Source organism: Aquarana catesbeiana, linkage group LG10 (genome assembly GCF_042186555.1).
Source record: "Aquarana catesbeiana isolate 2022-GZ linkage group LG10, ASM4218655v1, whole genome shotgun sequence".
Lineage (NCBI taxonomy): Eukaryota > Metazoa > Chordata > Amphibia > Anura > Ranidae > Aquarana > Aquarana catesbeiana.
In genome coordinates this window covers 75908847-75928783 of record NC_133333.1, presented here as the reverse complement: position 1 = coordinate 75928783, position 19937 = coordinate 75908847, and the positions used below count along the sequence as shown (strand labels likewise).

At 43.9% G+C, this 19937-nt stretch overlaps 1 protein-coding gene across 2 annotated transcripts in view; it reads right to left on the bottom strand.

The window, feature by feature from the left end:
• The window catches only part of LIN7B (lin-7 homolog B, crumbs cell polarity complex component), a 685864-nt gene that overhangs the window by 567565 nt on the left and 98362 nt on the right, over window positions 1-19937 (bottom strand). For both annotated transcript variants that reach the window (XM_073602295.1, XM_073602296.1), the window contains exon 2: window positions 15730-15848. In XM_073602295.1, coding sequence (XP_073458396.1) covers window positions 15730-15848 — 119 coding nt within the window. The remainder of the gene's footprint in view (window positions 1-15729; window positions 15849-19937) is intronic.

Sequence of the window (19937 nt, the reverse complement as noted above, 5' to 3'; positions counted from 1 at the left end):
TTGTGGCCACTCATTAAAATTAGAAGATAAGAGGTTTAACCTTAAAATATGTAGAGGGTTATTTACTGTAAGAGTGGCAAGGATGTGGAATTCCCTTCCACAGGCAGTGGTCTCAGCGGGGGGGGGCATTGATAGTTTCAAGAAGCTATTAGATAAACACCTGAACGACCACAACATACAGGGATATACAATGTAATATATTTAGATTATTGATATATTTCAATTATTTCTTTCTTTTAATTTTGATGATTATGGCGAACAGCTAGTGAAAACCCAAAATTCAGTATCTCATTTTTAATAAAGAAATGTTGGCTTACTGAAAAGTATGTCCATGACTTGATAAAACACAGTGGACCAACACCAGCAGATGACATGGCTTCCCAAATCATCACGGACTGTTGAACATTTTGCATTTCATTTGGAAATCAAGGTGCCAAAGTCTGGAGGAAAAGTGGAGAGACACAGAATCCAAGTTGCATGAGGTCCAGTGTGAAGTTTCCATTGTCAGTGATGATTTGGGGAGCCATGTCATCTGGTGTTGGTCCACTGTTTTATCAAGTCCAAAGTCAGCGCAGCCCTCTACCAGGAAATTCTAGAGCACTTCATGCTTCCCTCTGCTCACCAGTTTAATGGAGATATGCTGATTTCATTTTCCAGCAGGACTTGGCACCTGCCCACAATGCCAAAAGTACCAATACCTGGTTTAATGATCATGGTATCACTGTGCTTGATTGGCCAGAAAATTTGCCTGACCTAATATTCTAATATTCTATAATATTCTAATTTTGGGTTTTCACTAGTTGTAAGCCATAATCATCAAAATTAAATGTAATGCAATTCAGGGACAGTTTATAGTGTTATTTGATATGGGGTTGTCTCCCTCTAGTGTCGGTTTGGACTTTATGTGTCACTGCCCTTTAGACTAAACTTAGAGCAGAGCAAAGCATCCTGGGATGTGTAGTTTAGATGCTGAGGTTTCAATTCCAGCAGGACTGTTCTGAAAAGTGCAGGGTTGGGCCTACATCGCTCTGTTGGGACGCTGGCTTGGATTCTGCCAGCAGGAGCTCTGTGTCAGTGTGAGCTGCTGCTGATGTGTGGCCTGCACAAAGGGAAGTCGAACAGCTGCATCTAGAGGGATCTCTGCGGACAACATTGCTTCTCCACTACAGCAGACTGAAGACTGCTCCAAGCCTTCCAGCGACGCCTGCACTCCAGATCCAAGTAGCCCGCGGCTTGTTGTGATGGGTCAGACGCCATTCCCAGAGCCAGGAATCGTGGGGAGTTCCTGCAAGATGTAAAAAAGATGAGGCTGCACTAAAAATTGATCTGTGAGACACAAACCATTATTGAGTAAACCAATGTGCTCACAACTGGTAAACGGTTGATGTGCAAAAAAGTGATTGATAAAGGAACTTGTAAAAACCAGTATAACAATATGTGAAACAACTCAAAAAAGGAAAATGCTCGGTGAACAGATAAAGCAGACACAAGAAAAATTAAAATCACAAAGAACACAGAGCATCTGCAAAAAAATATTTAGAACCAAATCATGTGATAATGTGAGTGATAGCAAATAATGGTAAACATATGTATCAATGATGGAAAATAATCAAACAAGTGAATAATGATTATAAAAATATGTAACAGACAATGAGTCCATATATTATGTACTAGCTGATGAAAAAAAGACATCCTTTGTAGTGACAAAATGCACAGGGAGGAGCGACGTGCTGAGGTCACCGCGTGCTGTGCAAGTAGCGGAAGGAACGGGCTGCTATTGTCTTTTTAGCTGTTTTTATTCAACGTGACTGTGAGTGTCCATTCGTCTTTTTTTATTAATAAATATTGAAGGTTTTTACACTATGCAAGCCTTTTCTTATCTTATGGGGATTTAACCATTGTGTTCCATTCAGATGAGGATTATCGCTGCTGAGTGTGAGAAGTTCTGTGCACGCCATTGAGACCCCAGGCTGGGTTATAAGCCATTTGCACTCCTGGGTCCCCTGTAATCAGGGGCCATAGTGTTCTGGTAAGCGGAGAGTGTGTGCTTAGGTGGAGGCACTTTCCTATTTCTTCACAGTTTCTGGGGTGTCTGGAATTTATGTCACCGTGTTCAAGCCACAAATTTATTGTGCATGGACTTTTTCTTAATTTTTTTCTTTTTTTCATCAGCTAGTACATAATATATGGACTCATTGTCTGTTACATATTTTTATAATCATTATTCACTTGTTTGAATATTTTCCATCATTGCTACATATGTTTACCATTATTTGCTATCACTCGCATTATCACATGATTTAGTTCTAAATATTTTTTTGCAGATGCTCTGTGTTCTTTGTGATTTTAATTTTTTTGTATCTGCTTTATCTGTTCACTGAGTATTTTCCATTTTTGAGTTGTTTCACATATTGTTATACTGGTTTTTACCAGTTCCTTTATCAATCACTTTTTTGCACATCAACCGTTTACCAGTTGAGCACATTAGTTTAGTCTCTAATGGTTTGTGTCTCACAGGTCAATTTTTAACGCAGCTTCATCTTTTTTTACATTTCTGTTAGGCGTCATATAATGCCCTGAGTTGCAGCTTTGTTTTTGTAGTTAATAGCGCAGGTTTTTTCTTACCAAGTTCCTGCAAGAGCCTTTACCTTCATCATCTGCATTGCTGCTAGAGGTTTCTGCAGATCAGTCAACTTGCTATATTCCACCATTCAGGATTACTTTACAATATTGCAAGGCTAGATGAAGACTGCCGGAATCCAAGGAGTGACATTTCAACCTTTATATCCTCTCTTTATTTGCTTAAGTGACTAAAGTCATTTAGCACAAAAAGGTCTGCTTTCATTCTCGGGAACTCTATTTAAAGGAGCCAGATAATTTAGATACATTATTTTGTATGGTGTTCTGTTGTGTTATATTGATGTTAATGCCCTGTGGGTTGAGGAAACAAAGGTGAGTGAATCTGACATAAGAAATAAAGTGTCAGTTCCCTACACTTCTGCTGACCTGTTCACATAGGTTTCTGTGATCATATAAAGATCTGAGCAACTTTGAATCATACTGAGTATTTGGAACATTTTCATTACTAGAAGGTTTAAGTTGCCAGATAGCTTTTTTCCATAGTGATATATTGTTCAGATAAAAGTACCTTTATGATTTGCAGTGTAATGTTTTGCACTTTTCATGTGTCCCTTTTACTACAGTAAACAAACTTAACTGTTTCATTGATATTGTGCAAGTCTCTTATTGTTGGTAACGGTTGGTGAAAAACGACTGAACCCAGGTTGTCAGAGGAGATGGAGAATTTGCAGAGTTGGGGCAACCAGTGGGGTACAGATTCTATCGGTGGCCCTCACGAGGGTAGCGCTACATTTGGGGGCTCGTCCGGGATACCCCATCTGGGATGCTCAAGCAAGTCAGGTGATGTGTCCAGGGTAGACGAGAAGATGGACGGTTGCCGCCACTGACTGGGGGTCGAGAACATGGGAGCCGATTGGAAAAAAACCACAGCCCTGAGAATGCCCGATGTGGGGTGGACTGACAAGGAGGTGCGACAGTTGATGAGGAAGGCTCTTATCTCCTAGACCTAAAACCTGAGTATGATGATGATTACACTTACGTTCTCTTAGAATGGCGAGAGAGTGTCCCCGCTGGGTTTTAGAGGAGTGCTGTGAGTTTGGCAGAAGGCCCAGAGGTTCAATCGATCCCACTGCTGCCAGCAAGTGATCCCGAGGAAGACCTTTCCCAACTTGAATCGAGGATCCCAGCCTCAGAGGCTGTGGATGGACCAGCTACAGATGGTCTGACTGCGGGGATGCCCCCAACTTCTTTCTACAGTGATATGAGCCGATTGGTCGAGAGTCTGATAAAAAGTCACAACATCTCCGCTCATCAGGGGTATTGGAAACTGCAGTTCTTCTTGGGCTGTGTTCCCACACCAAGGTGTGAGGAACAGTTTGACAGTTGGCTGGATCAAGCTATGCAAGCAATAGAAGAGGGGAATGTGCCTGAGGCAGTGAAGAGACAACGGATCAGTGAAAGCCCCAGGAGTCCAGCAGCTGACATTATCCGGAGCTCGAAGAGAGGAAAACCAGATTGTATGACTATGGATTACATTGAGGCCTTGTGTGAAGTTTATGGAAGAGTGGAGAAGCTATCTGACTTGATGTACAAGTCGATAAAGCCAGACTTGAAAGGATTCTGCAAGGGACTAGACCAAATCATCCAACTGTGCTCCGATTGTTGCTGAAGGGAACACAAGGAGCTCCAGCTTATCCAGACTTGATGAAGCTGGTCAGAGAAGAAGAAGCTTTGCTGGATGAGAAAAACCAAGGGTCACGAGATGTGACGAAGGCCCCTCCAATGGCAGAGAAAGTAACAACTCAGCCGATTTGAGTGGATAACTGTGTGCAGGAGGAGGAAAGCGACAAGGAGTCAGAGTGGGAGGAGTGCCCAAAGACTCCTGTAGCGGAATCTACACCCAAAGCTACCCCTGTCAAGTTGCCTGCGCAAGTGGCCCAAGCTCAAGACCTGACACAACAGGCCTTGATGTACATTATGTAAGCTCAAATGAGGGCTCAGGCCAAGAGGACTGATATTCGGAAGTGTTTCCAGTGTGGGGAACCAGGACACTTCAAGGCGCAGTGCCCACAGAAGGAAGGGAATGCAGAACTTCTTGCAGAACTCTTGAAAGTGTTACAGAAGTTATTCTCCAACCAGAAGGGGGGAAACTTTCAGGGGTCTCAGTGAAGGAGCCAGCTGGGAACCCCGAGAAGAAACAGAGCTCCAAGATGGGAGGAAGGTTAAGAAGAGACACCAGAAGAAGGGCCTGGGGTCAACACTGTTGTTACCCTCAAAATCAAGTAACCCGTCACCTAGGTTGGGGACACAAGCACAGGAGGTCAATGTTTCACCACCACCTAGGGCCATTGATAGGTCTTTACAGCGTAAGGCCAGGAGAGATCACAGGAAAATCTTTACTTAGAGTAACACAAAGAGTCTACCAGAAAGGTTAGTGGGGCCATCTCCAATAGTATCTGTACAGGTAGAGGGCATCTACACTAGGGCCCTGTTGGATACTTGGGCACAGGTCACGCTTCTGTACAGAGACTTTTATGGCAAACACCTGAGACGCATTCCTCTATGCAAGCTTGAAGAACTAGGGATCTGGGGAATTGGAACCGCCAAATGCCCGTATGATGGATACATCCCCATTCAGATAGCGTTTGGACTGGCAGCTGTCGGGAAAGCAGAAGCGTTTGACACACTAGCAGTAGTGTGTCTCAGGCTGCCTGGGGCTGGACAGAATTATTATTATTATTATTATTATTATACAGTATTTATATAGCGCCAACAGTTTACGTAGCGCTTTACAACTTGAGGGTAGACAGTACAAATACAATACAATTTGATACAGTAGGAATCAGAGGGCCCTGCTCCTTAGAGCTTACAATCTAAGAGGGAAGGTCAAGAGATACAAGAGGTAATAACTGTGGGTGATGTGCTGATTGAGAAGATAAATGTACAGTTGTTAGGTGGGGGCCAGATAGGCTTCTCTGAAGAGATGAGTTTTCAGGGATCGTCTGAAAGTGGATAAAGTAGGAGAAAATCGGATGGATTGGGGAAGAGCATTCCAGAGGATGGGGGAGGCTCTGGAGAAGTCCTGAAGGCAAGCATGGGATGAGGTGACAAGGGAGTTTGAGAGCAGGAGGTCTTGGGAGGAGTGAAGAGAACGATTAGGTTGGTATTTTGTGACTAGGTTAGAGATGTAGCTAGGGGCCAGGTTGTGGATGGCTTTGTAAGTTATAGTTAGTATCTTGAATTTAATTCGGTGACTGAGTGGCAGCCAATGGAGGGATTGGCAGAGGGGTGTAGCAGACGCTGAGCGGTTTGTGTGGTGGATGAGCCTGGCCGCAGCGTTCATGATGGACTGAAGTGGGGATAGCCTATTTAGAGGTAAACCAATGAGGAGGGAGTTGCAGTAGTCAAGGCGGGAGATGACCAGGGAGTGGATTAGAAGCTTTGTGGTGTCATTGGTTAGGAAGGGGCGTATCTTGGAGATGTTGCGAAGACAGAGGCGGCAAGCTTTGGATAGTGATAGAATGTGGGGTCGAAAGGTTAGTTCAGAGTCCAGGATTACACCTAGGACCTTGGCGTGGGGAGATGGGTTTCTATACTGAATTCTATACTGAACAGAATTCTATACTGATTGGGATGAACACCGACTTGGTGAGGAGGCTGCTGTCATCTTTCCTGGGGGAAGATGGTTCTATTCCCAATAAGATTCACCCCAAGTTACTTCAAGCCTGTCGACGTGTAGCCGTGGAACAGTGCTCCTGTGAAGGGAGTAGGATGTCTGTGGAAATTGGAAGCCAGGGAGAGGGTTTTGCAGCCTGGAGAAGTTGCTTGCCTGAAAGCTACAGTCAAGTTGACATGGGATCAACCCAGTCCCTTCGTAGTGTTAGAGACTGATGAACAGGCTCAAGCTGCCGGTATCGAGTTAGTTCCTACCAAAGACCTGTGCCAAAACCGGAAAGAAGATGCCGATCAGTCTTCGGAATGTCACAGATCACCCAATTACTTTAGGGGCACATATGCTGGTGGTACAAGTGAGTGCAGTCACCCCTGTACTTCTGTAAGAAGCTGCCAGGAAAGAAGATTGTCAGAAGATGTAGATGGAAATCTAGCATTGTACTGAAGCTTTACCCCATTCATGGCAGCAGAGAATGAAGTCACAACTGGCTAGATGAGAGAAGATTTTCTTGAAGGATGACTTCGATGTGGGATGTGCCAAGAGCGCTCAGCATCAAATCCAGTTACAAGAAGACAAGCCCTTTCGAGAGCGAGCCTACCAGGAATACCGCTCAGCGACTTGGAACACCTTCGGGAGCAGTTGGCAGAGTTGAAAAGATCCGGGGTTATTCAGGAGTCTGGAAGCCCATATGCCTCTCCCATTGTGGTGGTGCGGAAGAATGGGTCACTGTGTAGGTGCATTGACTACCTGACTCTGAATCGCCATAATGTTACTGATCAGTACACGACCCCTCGTGTTGAAGATGCCCTCCGGTGTCTTATGGGGGCTAAATGGTTCAGTGTGCTTGACTTGAAGAGTGGGTACTACCAAATTCCCATGCACCTGGAAGACAGGAGAAAAGACCATGTTAATTTGCTCCATAGAATCCTATGAGTTCAGTCGGATGCCTCAAGGATTTTCAGGGGCCCCAGCGACCTTCCAGCGGTTGATGGAAAGAACAGTAGGAGACATGAATCTAATAGAGGTACTCATGTACCTAGATGACATCATTGTGTTCAGAAAGATTTTAGAAGAGCATGAAGCCCGGTTGGAAAAAGTGTTTGCACAGCTCCACGAAGAAGGGTTGAAGCTGTCCTTGGAAAAGTGCCAGTTCTACCGAACTTCTGTTACGTACTTGAGTCATGTCCCTCCAGGAGGGATAGCCACGTATCCAAAGAAGTTAAAGGCTGTCACCACATGGCCCAGGCCAAGAACTGTAACTGAATTGAGATCCTTTTTGGGATTCTGCTCTTACTTTACTATCGGAGGTTTGTGGCGAACTTTGCCAAGATTGCTCTGCCTCTCTATTAACTGTTACAGGTGGCCACAGGAGAAGGAGAGAAGAAGGAGTCTAAAGTGAAGAAGTCTGGCTGTCATAAGAAGAGAGAATCGGTACATAATCAATGGACTTTCCAGTGCGAAGAGGCGTTTTGACCTCTGAAGAAGAGTCTCACGGAAGCTCTAGTATTGGCTTATGCTAATCCTACCAAGCCCTATGAACTTCATGTAGACAACAGTAGAGATGGACTGGGAGGAATTGTCTATCAAGAACAAGATGGTGGTCCCAGACCAGTGGCTTATGTGAGTCGTAGCCTTACTCCCTCAGAAAAAAACTATCCCATCCACAAGCTGGAGTTCCTGGCTCTAAAATGGGCTGTAGTAGACATATGGAAGGATTACCTGTATGGGGCTGTATTTGTGGTGAAGAGGGATAATAACCCTTTGACTTATCTTCTGACTTCTGCCAAGCTGGATGCAACAGGACATAGGTGGCTGGCTGCCCTTGCTGGATTCCAATTCAGTTTGAAGTATAGATCTGGGACAGGAAATCAAGATTCAGATGCCTTATCTTGTAGACCTTATCGATAGGAGGAGGAGCCAGAAGATTGGGCCTATGTTACTGCAGAAGGTGTTCGGGCTTTGTGTCAGGGCATGGCCAGGAGATTGAAGGAAAGTGTTGGAGCTGAATCCATTGGTGCTCACCCCTCGGGGATACCCACATGCTATTGTGGAAGGATGCAAGTACGAAGAGAGGGCATTCCTCGGTTGTCTAAAGGAGATTTGATAAAGAATCAGGATCCACAGTGTCATTTGGCTATCCAAGCCCTGAGCAAGCAGGCCCCAAGATTGTTAATGAAGAGCTCTGTGATTGGAGCAAAGATTCTACATGGATAGATTACAGCTGAAGGATGGAGCATGGTATAGGCGAGGTCCTTCTGAGGACATGGAAGAAAAATGGCAACTATTCCTCCCTGAGAAACACCATACAACAATCCTAAAAGCTTTACATGATGACCATGGACATTTAGGGATGGAGAGAACTTTTAGTTTAGTTAGGGATAGATTCTACTGGCCTAACATGAGAGGAGATTAATAGGGATGGAGACATTTGACTTACAGGTCTTTTGCCTCATTTAAAGTCCCAAAACTCTTTCTTTCTCGATATATTAGGTATGGAAGCATGCATGCATGGAGAACAAACCCGGACACAGACACTTATGTGTCACAATTTCCCTATGCACTCAATTGGGTTATGTTATAGGATAGGGTGTTTATCAGGCATACAATATTTCATACATCAATACACGTTTTGTATATCCTTTATACCTCAGTGCCATCTGATGGACTATCTTTGTGGGTGCCATGGTTCACTGTGATTTTCTCTATCCCGAGAGCTGCGATGCACACTGAGGGTGTGCATCGTGGGGGGGTTGGGGCAGACTTCCTGCTGTGCATCGACACCACACTGCCAGCGCTGGACATGCAGCGTCGATTTGTTGACCCCCCCTGGTGCACGTGCTGTTTGCAATTACATCTGCGTTTACATGAGGGAGCTATTTTCAGCGTTAGTGTCGAGTGTTTTTTCCACTCGTGGGTTGACGCCCTCCCTGTAATCACTCGCATGTGTGGTGTTGGTGGTTAACCGCAATCACTATGCAATATATATTCTCCCTTTAGTGGGGGTGGGCTGTTTTTTCAGCTCTTGGCTCTGGGTACACCATACACTCTTTGCATCATGTTTCATGCTGCAACACAAGGTAACTCCTGTGATATATTTCCTTTTTCCCTTATTTCTTTTGGTGGATTCGTTTTTTTCATACACATTTATATCTGTCCCTTATTGGTTGGGACTTATCTTTTACATTACACATATTTTTTGCACCTTGTTGTATATCTAGGCTCAAACTCTCCACCAACATATGTCTTTCACTCTCTCACTCACTTTCTTTTACTTTCTTGGACCAACACTGGGTCCATAGCACAATTAATACAACAATAATCCATCACTTAGCACCACCCAGATTTTCCTCTTTATTTTTATTCCCAGAAGCCCATACTTATGTTCAACATACCATCTGCTGTTCCATGGGGATTTTATTCCCGGGTACATCTGTTCTGTATATCCTTGCGGTCTATACCACCTCAGCTCCCGGGAGAGACGCTGTCTTTAGTTTACCTTCGGTGCCCACTATTTTATGTCACATCCATGATTATTGTGTAAGTATGGGGAGAGGTTTCAGCGGTATTCTCCTCTCCCTACATAATATATATAATTTTTATTTCTCTATTTTGATATATTGTTCATTTATCTAAATTTTTTAGACGCACTCCTTGCATATGCTCCTGGTGAATAGATATAATTCCATGAAACACATTGAGCTATTAGATGCTACATTCAGATGTTTACAATAAAGTTTCAGATGCTACATTCAGATGTGTAGAGCATGGATTCCTAATCTACTCTTACAAATGTTCTGAAGGTTTGTGCCCACATTAATCACGTTGGGTTCTATTTTATATGAGAATATGGATTGATGAACTTTGCATAGTGTAATTCCTATACTATTATTATTATGTTTATCTGTAAATATTTTTGAAAAAAATATTTTTTTTATACTATTTGTTTTATACTTACATGTGTGTCATGAGTATATGCATTGTTACATGGAATAAATACATTGTTATCAGTACATAAGGGGTTATTTATGAAAAGACAAATCCACTTTGCACTACAAGTGCAAACTACAAGTGCAAAGTGCACTTGAAATTGCATTGAAAGTGCACTTGGAAGTGCAGTTGCTGTAAATCTGAGGGGTAGATCTGAAATGAGGGGAAGCTCTGCTGATTTTATCATCCAATCATGTGCAAGTTAAAATGCTGTTTTTTATTTTCCTTGCATGTCCCCCTTCGGATCTACAGCGACTGTACTTCCAAGTGCACATTCAGTGCAATTTCAAGTGCACTTTGCACTTGTAGTTTGCACTTGTAGTGCAAAGTGGATTTGCCTTTTGTAAATAACCCCCACAGTGTCCCTTTAGCTTTCCTGCTGCATGCTTCATTTAAAGTTCCAATCTTTTCTCTTTTTGCTATTTTAATAGGGATGGAGACATTTGGCTTACAGGTCTTATGCCTCATTTAAAGTCCCAAAGCTCTTTCTTTCTCAACATGGGAGGAGAGTTATTGTTATTCCTGTTTAGCATGTATCCAACACAATACATTACCAGTTTGAGCTGCTCCCATGGGGCATTTGCAGAGCCAGGAGCCTCTAGAAATGGTTTGCATTGACTTCCTGTGCCTGGAAACTGATACAGGTGGAAGAAGCAATGTCTTGGTGGTGACTGACCATTTCACCCGCTATGTCCTACCCTACTAAAGATCAACAGGGAACCACAATGGCCAAAGTCCTTGTTGAAAAGTTTTTTGTGCATTATGGACTGCCTGTCCGAATCCAATCTGACCAAGGGTGAGACTTTGAGAGATGGTTAATCCATCAGCTGTGCCCTTTGCTAGGCATAAAGAAGTCTCGGACCATGCCTTACCATCCGCAAGGGGATCCTCAACCTGAGAGGTTTATCAGAACTTTGCTGAATATGCTGGGAACTCTGCCTACAGAGAAAAAGCAGCACTGGGGAAATCATATTGCCGCTATGGTTCATGCCGACAACAATACCGTGAGTGATGCTACTGGCTATTCTCCATACAGACTCATGTTTGGAAGAGAAGCTCGCCTTCCTATTTCTTTAGCTTTTGGAACATCTGTTGACAATACTTCTTTGACTTCTCACCAGGGTTATGTTGAAAGGTTATAAAAGAATGTGGAGCAAGCATATGAGAAAGCCATGGAACATGCCTCAACCAGAGAATTATGGAACAAAAAGAATTTTGATTTAAAAGTGAGAGTGCAGGATTTGCAGCCTGGAGATCGTGTGTTGCTATAAAACTTGGGGGTACCAGGAAAACACAAGTTGGCCGACCGATGGTGATCACAACCTTATGTCATCTGTAAACAGCTTCCTGGGATACCGGTCTATCAGATCAGACCTGAAGGAAAACAAGGGCCCTTGAAGATGTGGCATTGAAATCATTTGCTTCCACTGTCTGATGCAGTCAGGATACCTAAAGTGACCCCTTCACCTCCTTAGAAACCAACTCCACCCAGGAATCATTCACATCACCGAGCTTCGGTACCCACTGTGTCACTGGAAGAGGAAGATAATGAGGATGAGGAAATAGTGCCTTATTGGATGTGGCTTACAGAAGCAGAGACTGATGTAAACACTATGGCAATGAGCAGAGGAGGAGAGCTGACTAAAACAATGCAAAGATTACCTAGTCCAGAAGTTGAAATTCTACATCATTTAGGGAAGCTGATCAGATTAAGTTTGAGAGCACTAGTCCAACCTCTGAGAGAGAGAGACTGGGGACTTGATTAATTTTGCTGATGAGCCTTTGATATTGCCTGAACCAGATTGCTCTTTGGAGACTGAAGTTCCCCTTATGGGTGAAGAAAACAAAGAATGTCAAATGCCTATCCCTGAACCCACTGGGGAAGTCCATTTTTCTCCTCCTCGACTGAACTCTGAGCCTGTAGCTACAGATTCTACTTTGGAATCAAGTAGTCATGTTCACGCCGGAAGTCCAGTAGAGAACTCTGTTCAATCTCCTGAGAAGTATTCTCCTATCTGGCTGAGGCAAAATATATATCCTCTAAAGAGACTTACTTATGATACCTTAGAAGAGAACTCTGTTGAACTGATTCCTACCATTAAAAGGCAAGTTCCCATGCCTAATCTCCCTACTGGTAATTGAGTAGGGGGCGACTCTGCTCTGACCTCTGACACCAATCGGTGGGACACGGCAATTGTCCTGGCCTGTTCAAAAACTGATTTTGAATTAACTGAGGATGTATATAAGTGGTTCCAGTAAAATCCAGATGTGTGTCAACATTTGTTGAATTTAGATTGTGGTTAATGTCATTATAGACCTGTTAATAACCTTTTTCCTTCCATAAAGTTGAATAAGTTTATTGTCCCTGTCTCTTTGGGGACCAAAGAATTCAAGTGGGGGGATAATGTAGCCAGGAGCTGGCTATTGTGCCTGCAATTAAGGGACAGTGTATAGTGTTATTCGATGTGGGGTTGTCTCCCTCTAGTGTCGGCTTGAACTCTATGTGTCACTTCCTTTCAGACTAAATTTAGAGCGGATGTGTAGTTCAGAAGCTGAGGTTTCAATTCCAGCAGGACTGTTCGGAACTACCTTTACCAGAATGCTGACAAGACCGAACAGACTGCTGGGAGAGGATATAAAACTGCGCGGTTGGACCTACATCGCTCTCTTGGAACGCCAGGTTGGATTCTGCCAGCAGGAGCTCTGTGTCAGTGTGAGCTGCTGCTGATGTGTGGCCTGCACAACAGGAAATCGAACAGCTGCATCTAGGGGGGTCTCTGCAGACAGCATCGCTTCTCCACTACAGAGGACCAAAGACTGCTCCAAGCCTTCCAGCGATGCCTGCACTCCAGATCCAAGTAGGCCGCAGCACGTTGTGACGGGATCAGACGCCATTCCTAGAGCCAGGAATCGTGGGGAGTTCCTGCAAGAGCCTTACCTTCATCATCTGCATCGCTGCCAGAGGTTTCTGCATCCAGTGTGCTGAGCGGGCAGTTGCCCATACAGATTCATTAAAACACTGCATATAGACATCATCCACTTAATCTAGCTTTCTGGTACTTGTGGTGCCACTGTCAGGGAATACCCCAGCAAACTAAAGTTTAAAGAAATGCCTGTGCATAAAAGCATCATCCGGCGCGCGCAATAGCGCCAATGGCGCTAATAGGCGTATGCGCATGCGCAATAGCGCCAATAGCCCCCTGTAACAGCACTATTTAAAGGGGACTGTTCCACTGCTGCCTTGCTGTCCGGTCTACAGCGTTCCTGAAGACCCCTACTGCCCTGTTACTTTGTATTTGCTACCTGAAACCTGTTGGACTGTTCCTGACTACTCCATTTGCTGCCTGCCCTGATCCCTGCTTTGGACTTTGACTACTCTGTTTTCTGCCCGCTCTGATCTCAGCTTTTGGACTTGACTACTCTCCTGGATTTACCTTCTGTACCTGCTCTGCCCGCCAGTGTCTGACCCGGCTTGCCTGTAACCTGCTGTCTACATCTTGCTGCTGGACTACAAAACACCTCTCGGCTGTCTACATCCTGCTGCTGGACTACAAGACACCTCCCTGCTGTCTACATCCTGCTGCTGGACTACAAGACACCTCCCTGCTGTCTTCATCCTACTGCTGGACTGCAAGACACCTCCCTGCTGTCTACAACCTGCTGCTGGACTACAAGATACCTCCCTGTTGTCTACATCCCAATGCTGGACTACAGGTCACCTCCCTGCTGCCTACATCCTGCTGCCGGACTATAGGACACCTTCCAGCTGACTACCTGATTCAGCTCCCTATTCCAGCCTTCCAGTCAGGCACTTGTGCCCCTTCTTCATCACTACCAGGGGTTCCCGAGTCGGAGGTATACGAGAGGCCGTTCCCTGCATTCCAGGCTCTACTTACCAGGTACGTGACAGCCACTGAGGTTAATCTCTTTGGACACTGTATGCAGACAACTATATCCTAGTCACATCTTTATTAACAGCAATACTATTGGATACAACACTGTTAAAGCCATATGGGAAAAGTTTGAAGTGAAGTACAGGTACCTCACAGATCAGTCAACTTGCTATATTCCACCATTCAAGATTACTTTACAATATTGCAAAGCTAGCTGAAGACTGCCGAAATCCAAGGAGTGACATTTCAACCTTTATATCCTCTCTTTATTTGCTTAAGCGACTAAGGTTATTTAGCACAAAAAGGTCTGCTTTCATTCTCGGGAACTCTATTTAAAGAAGCCAGAGAATTTAGATACATTATTTTGTATGGTGTTCTGTTGTGTTATATTGATGTCAATAGCCTGTGGGTTGAGGAAACAGAGGTGAGTGAGTCTGACATCAGACCCCTTTCACACTGCTAAAAATAGCGCCTGCATAGCGCCTGTAAAGAGCCGCTCCTGTCTCTCCAGTGTGAAAGCACGAGTGCGCTGGAGCAGTGCGCTTGCAGGACATTAAAAAAACTCCTGCAAGCAGCATCTTTGGAGCGGTGAAGGAGCGGTGTATACACCGCTCCTTCACTGCTCCTGCCCATTCAAGTCAATGGGGCAGCGCGGCCATACCACCGGCATAGCACTGCCGCTGCAGCGCTTTGTGGTGGTTTTAACACTTTCTCAGCTGTTAGCGGGGGGTAAAAGCTCCACGCTAGCAGCCGAATAGCACCACAAAATTGACGATAAAGCGCCCCTAAAAATAGCGGCACTTTACCGCTGACGCACCCACCGCCCCAGTGTGTAAAAGGGGCCTAAGAAAGAAAAGTGTCAGTTCCCTACACTTCTGCTGACCTGTTCACATTGGTTTCTGCGATCATATAAAGATCTGAACAACTCTGATTAATACTGAGTATTTGGTACCTTTACATTACTAGAATGTTTAAGTTGCCAGATAGCTTTTTTTCCATAGTGATATATTGCTCAGATAAAAGTACCTTTATGATTTACAGTGTAATGTTTTGCACTTTTTATGTGTCCCTTTTACTACAGCAAACTTAACTGTTTCATTGATATTCTACAAGTCTCTTATTGTTGGTAACAGTTGGTGAAAAATGACCGAACCCAGGGTGGGTGTCATAGGTGATGGAGGATTTGCAGAGTCGGGGCAACCAGTGGGGTACAGATTCTATCAGCGGCCCTCACGAGGGTAGCACTACATAAAAGAAACAAATACCTGAAATATATCACTCTGTGTGTAACGCATCTATGTAAAATATGAGTTTCACTTTTTGAATTGAATCACTTAAGTAAATTTACTTTTTGATGATATTCTAATTTTATGAGGGGTGTGTGTGTGTGTGTGTGTGTGTATGTGTATGTAGATTATATTGTAGAGTTCTGAACATAAAAAAACAAATACAAAATCATATATATTCCTTTCAAGAGGTTCTAGGATTGGATAAATAAGTAAAAAAAAACAGTTGCCATTACTATCCTCATTAGTCACATGTTGCAGGAGCTAAATTTATTGTGCAGTTATGTGTCTCAGCCTTAAACAAACTGACCTCTCTTATTGCAGAACAGAACTTGCTTTGTAGGACTCGTTGTAAAGCTTGAAGTTTCTGAGGCGGCACTTCCCCACTTCGTTGCAGTCTTTCCAGCAGCTCAATTGCACGGGATACATCTAGAATTCATAATACTTAGTCAATGCAGGTTAATTTTTTCAGATTAGAGCTCTGAAAGATATGAAAAAATGGCTGTTTATTTATCTGAATGAAAACAAATTTTTCTATATTGCATTTTAAAACCCAATTTCATTTTGTAGTTTAGGTTAGCTTAATACATTCCAGGGGTAATAAAACAAAAGGTTTGCAAAGCCTTACAGTTTATTTTCTGCCTTAGTAGAAAAGCCTGTGTCATGTTAGCATGCTGTACTCTGATGCTTGCTCTCTGTGGGAACGCAGTGATCTCTCCACAGAGGTCCTGAATGCCCTATGCTTTCTAATCCACAGGGTGCTCTGCAGAGACACCACTGCTTCAAAGCAGAGAGCAAGGTGTCCCACTCTGTAACTGTTGGCGAGTGACAGACTTTTGTATCCAGGCTATAGTGAACCCCCCCCAAACTCTAATAGAATCCAAATGCTGGGAGACGGAAGCAGGCATAGTAAAATTACAATAAATATTCATATGTTTTCCCCTGCACAGTACAGTAGAATTGAGGCTGAAAGTGGAAGGGCAACCCTATGAGTCAGTAATATTAGGAGGGAGTATGACTGGTGGGGTCAATATTCAAGAAGGATCTGGGTGTTCCGGTAGACCATGGACCTAACCATTTCTAAAGCAAGGAAAACAAAAAAGACAAAAGAGATAAGAAAGAAAAGAAGAGAAATTGGGAGTAGTCAACACATGTTTATAATTAAATCGGAGCTCCACCCAAAAGTGGAAGCTCTGCTTGTTTGCACCCCCCCCAGCCCCTCCACTGCCACATTTGGCACTTTTGGGGGGGAGCAGATACCTGTTCAAACCAGTTACCCGGTACCACTTCCAGGTAAGATCGCCACACGACAATGCAGCAATCTACAAACTTTCTGCCCCCCCCGCTGCCTTCTGGGAGACACACAGTTTCCAGAAGACAATGGGACCATTCAGAGAGCGCAGCGCAACTCGCGCATGAGCAGTGAGAAACGGCTGTGAAGGCTTTACTTCCTGTTTCCCTTAGTAAGGATGCCTGCGCCTGCACCCGAAGTCGATGGGGTGCCGACACCTGGACAGGTAAATGTCCTTGTATTAAAAGTCAGCAGTTATAGTATTTGTAGCTGCTGACTTTTATTTTTTTAATACAGGCTGGAACTTCACTTTAAGTTATCTTATATAGTAGAAATCAAAATATCACAAATAAGGCAGCTTACAGAAATGACACAACATACTGGATGTAGCACCCTGGTGTTAGGCAGGGTTACTAACAAATTTCATTTTCTTGGCGGTAACCAGCCTGGCTGATTGTTATGCCCCATACACACGATCGGAAATCCCGCCAGCAGAAGTCCGATGTGAGCTTTTGGTCGGAAATTGCGACCGTGTGTATGCTCCATCGGACTTTTGCTGGCGGCATTTCCGCCAGCAAAAGATTGAGAGCAGGTTCTCTATTTTTCGGATGGAAAAAGTTTCTATCGGAAATGCCGTTCGTCTGTATGCAATTCCGACGTGCAAAAAATCAGGCATGCTCAGAATCAAGTACGGGACAGAAGCGCTTGGTCTTGTAAAACTAGCAATCGTAATGGAGATAGCACATTTGTCACGCTGCAAATTATTGGATCTTTTAATGCAGCACATTCTTTTGTTCTTTATAATGCTAGAATAATTCATTTGTTTTGCTGCCGATATTCACACAGAGTTCTGACAAACTGACTTCTTTATTATTTCTCGTGATCTCCTGAATAATCTTTTTTGTTTTTAAAGCCAGATCGCCTTAATAATCTTTAGAACTATTTTTTATTTATTTTTTTTTTAATCAAGATTTCCTGTTTTTTTTGATTATTTTAAAATTATTTTCTAGTGATCTCCATAATTTTTTTTTGTGTGTGTGTGTCAAGTTTCCACAACAACATTATTATCTTGTATTTTTAAAGCTCAAGGAGGTTGGTTGGTGTCCTTTGTTAATTTGACACTGTATTTTTGAAATGCTTACTCACAAACAAACTGTCCTATTTGAAGAAAAACACATAGGCAAGTATTTTCATATAAAAAAATCTCCATTTATTCTGGCTCCTAACAAAATAAAGAGGAAGGCAACGCTGGAGAAACTGCTTGAATTTGCGAAGCCTTTGTACCCCAGGGCACACATCATGGTACTACCACAGCCTGTGTCTTCTGTCAGACCAGACTGAACCCAGGCCATTCCTTTCATGTCTTCCTTGCAGCCTTCCCTCCATGCTTCTCTGCAGCCTTCCTTGGAGGCTGTGGCTCTGGAGGTGGACTTGTGGCAGGAGGAGGAGGAGGATGGGTGAGCGCACATAAGTGCATGTTATCAGTCATTTGGCCCCTCAATCACTTGTGAAGGGCCTGAAAAATAATCTTCTCATAGATGAGGCGTTGGCCCTCCTCCATTTGCTGCAATTTTGCAGCTACATAGCAGCCATAGGCTTCTTCAGCGTCGGGGGGTGTTTTCAGGGCCGCATTAGCCTCCTTAATGAGGCCCAGTGCTGCGTCCTCCATGTTACTCCCCTTCCTGGCCCTTTTTGTTGTAAGGCGGAGGGGAGGCACCTGGGATTGGGTGAGGCTACTGGGCCTGGCCACCTCCTGGCTGACACTTACCCCCACCTCCTGGTTGACACTTACCCCCACCTCCTCCTGTCTGCCACATTCCAGAGCCTCGTCCTGGCTGAGGTCTTCCTGTGTATGAAAAAGGGAAATAGTTTTAGTTTTTGGTTCATCAATCACACACAATTTTCAGCTCATGACTGTTGCAAATTGAATGTTAATAAATAGAAAAGACTATCATTCTGAGCCCAGCAGTTTTCATTCTTGTCACAATCATTTTTGGCCCCTACTGTCTATTGATATGTAAAACACTTTTTGTTAAATCATTAATTTGTTATCAATAATAGCATCTAGTTAATAACAATAATTTTCGGACAATAAATATGTTAAAAAATACTATACCTGGCTCCAGCTGGGCTCCTCCACCTCTTCAAGGATGGAAAGCCCAGATTGGTCCTCGGAAGCCTCAGCTGGGGTTGAGGGAAGGGTGGATGGAAGTGTAGAAAGTGATTGCCTGGCTTCAATCTGGTCTTACAGAAACATACACATCCTTTGCTGCTGCTCCTGATTTCATGGAAGCCTGGAGCTTATTAAGCTTCTTCCTATATGGGCTTCTCAAGCTACCAATTTTCTTATCCACAAACTCGATGTCTGCGTTGGGGACCTGCGTCTTCACAAATTGCAGCAGTTTCTCCAGCGATGCCTTCCTAGCTGGTTTATTTCGATATAAGGGGTTTTTAATCTCCCACAAATTTCTCATATCCCTGTATCTGTCTATGAACTGGCCCATGAATTCAGGGTCTTTGAATTGTTTAATATTTGCTGCAAGACCAAACACAAGACAAAAACACTAATATCAGGCTAAACTCTCCTAATCTTATCCCAATATAGGCCCCAATCTCGAATCAATATAGGCCACTGATGTCCCAAGTTAAAATGTTACCTTCGTTAGAACGTTCGGCGCTTCCGGTCCTCCTTCCTCCACACACAGAACGTAGGTACGACACAAGCGTGTTAGCGTTATATACACTGCGCATGCGTGAAACTTCGCCCGCCCCTGATGTTCTTTCTAGAATATTCTCTGCCCCTTCTCTTTCGTCACAGTGGGAGAGGAACATAGCGGAGACACAGCAGGTACGTAATAGCAGTAATGAGGAAGAAAGCCAGAGCCAGAAACATCACCATCCCGCAGGAGATTTAAGGCCTCAAATATGGCCTTTGTAGAGATGTGGAGATGGTGGACATCTTGAAGAGGCCCGACTATGAAGGGAAATATGGACCTTACCTAAACCCAAATGTGAGAAAGGCCAAGATCATGTCTAAAGTAGTGAGAATTCTGCACAGGAATTTTGGGGTACGACGATCCAAGGAGCAATTGAGGAAACGCTGGTCAGACCTGAAATTAAGGGAGCAGGATCAGTACAGAAGGATCAGGAAAGTGCTTCTAAAAAGTAAGTAGTTGTCATGTGTCCCTATTATTATTATTACTTGCATGCTGCTCCATGCGCTTTTC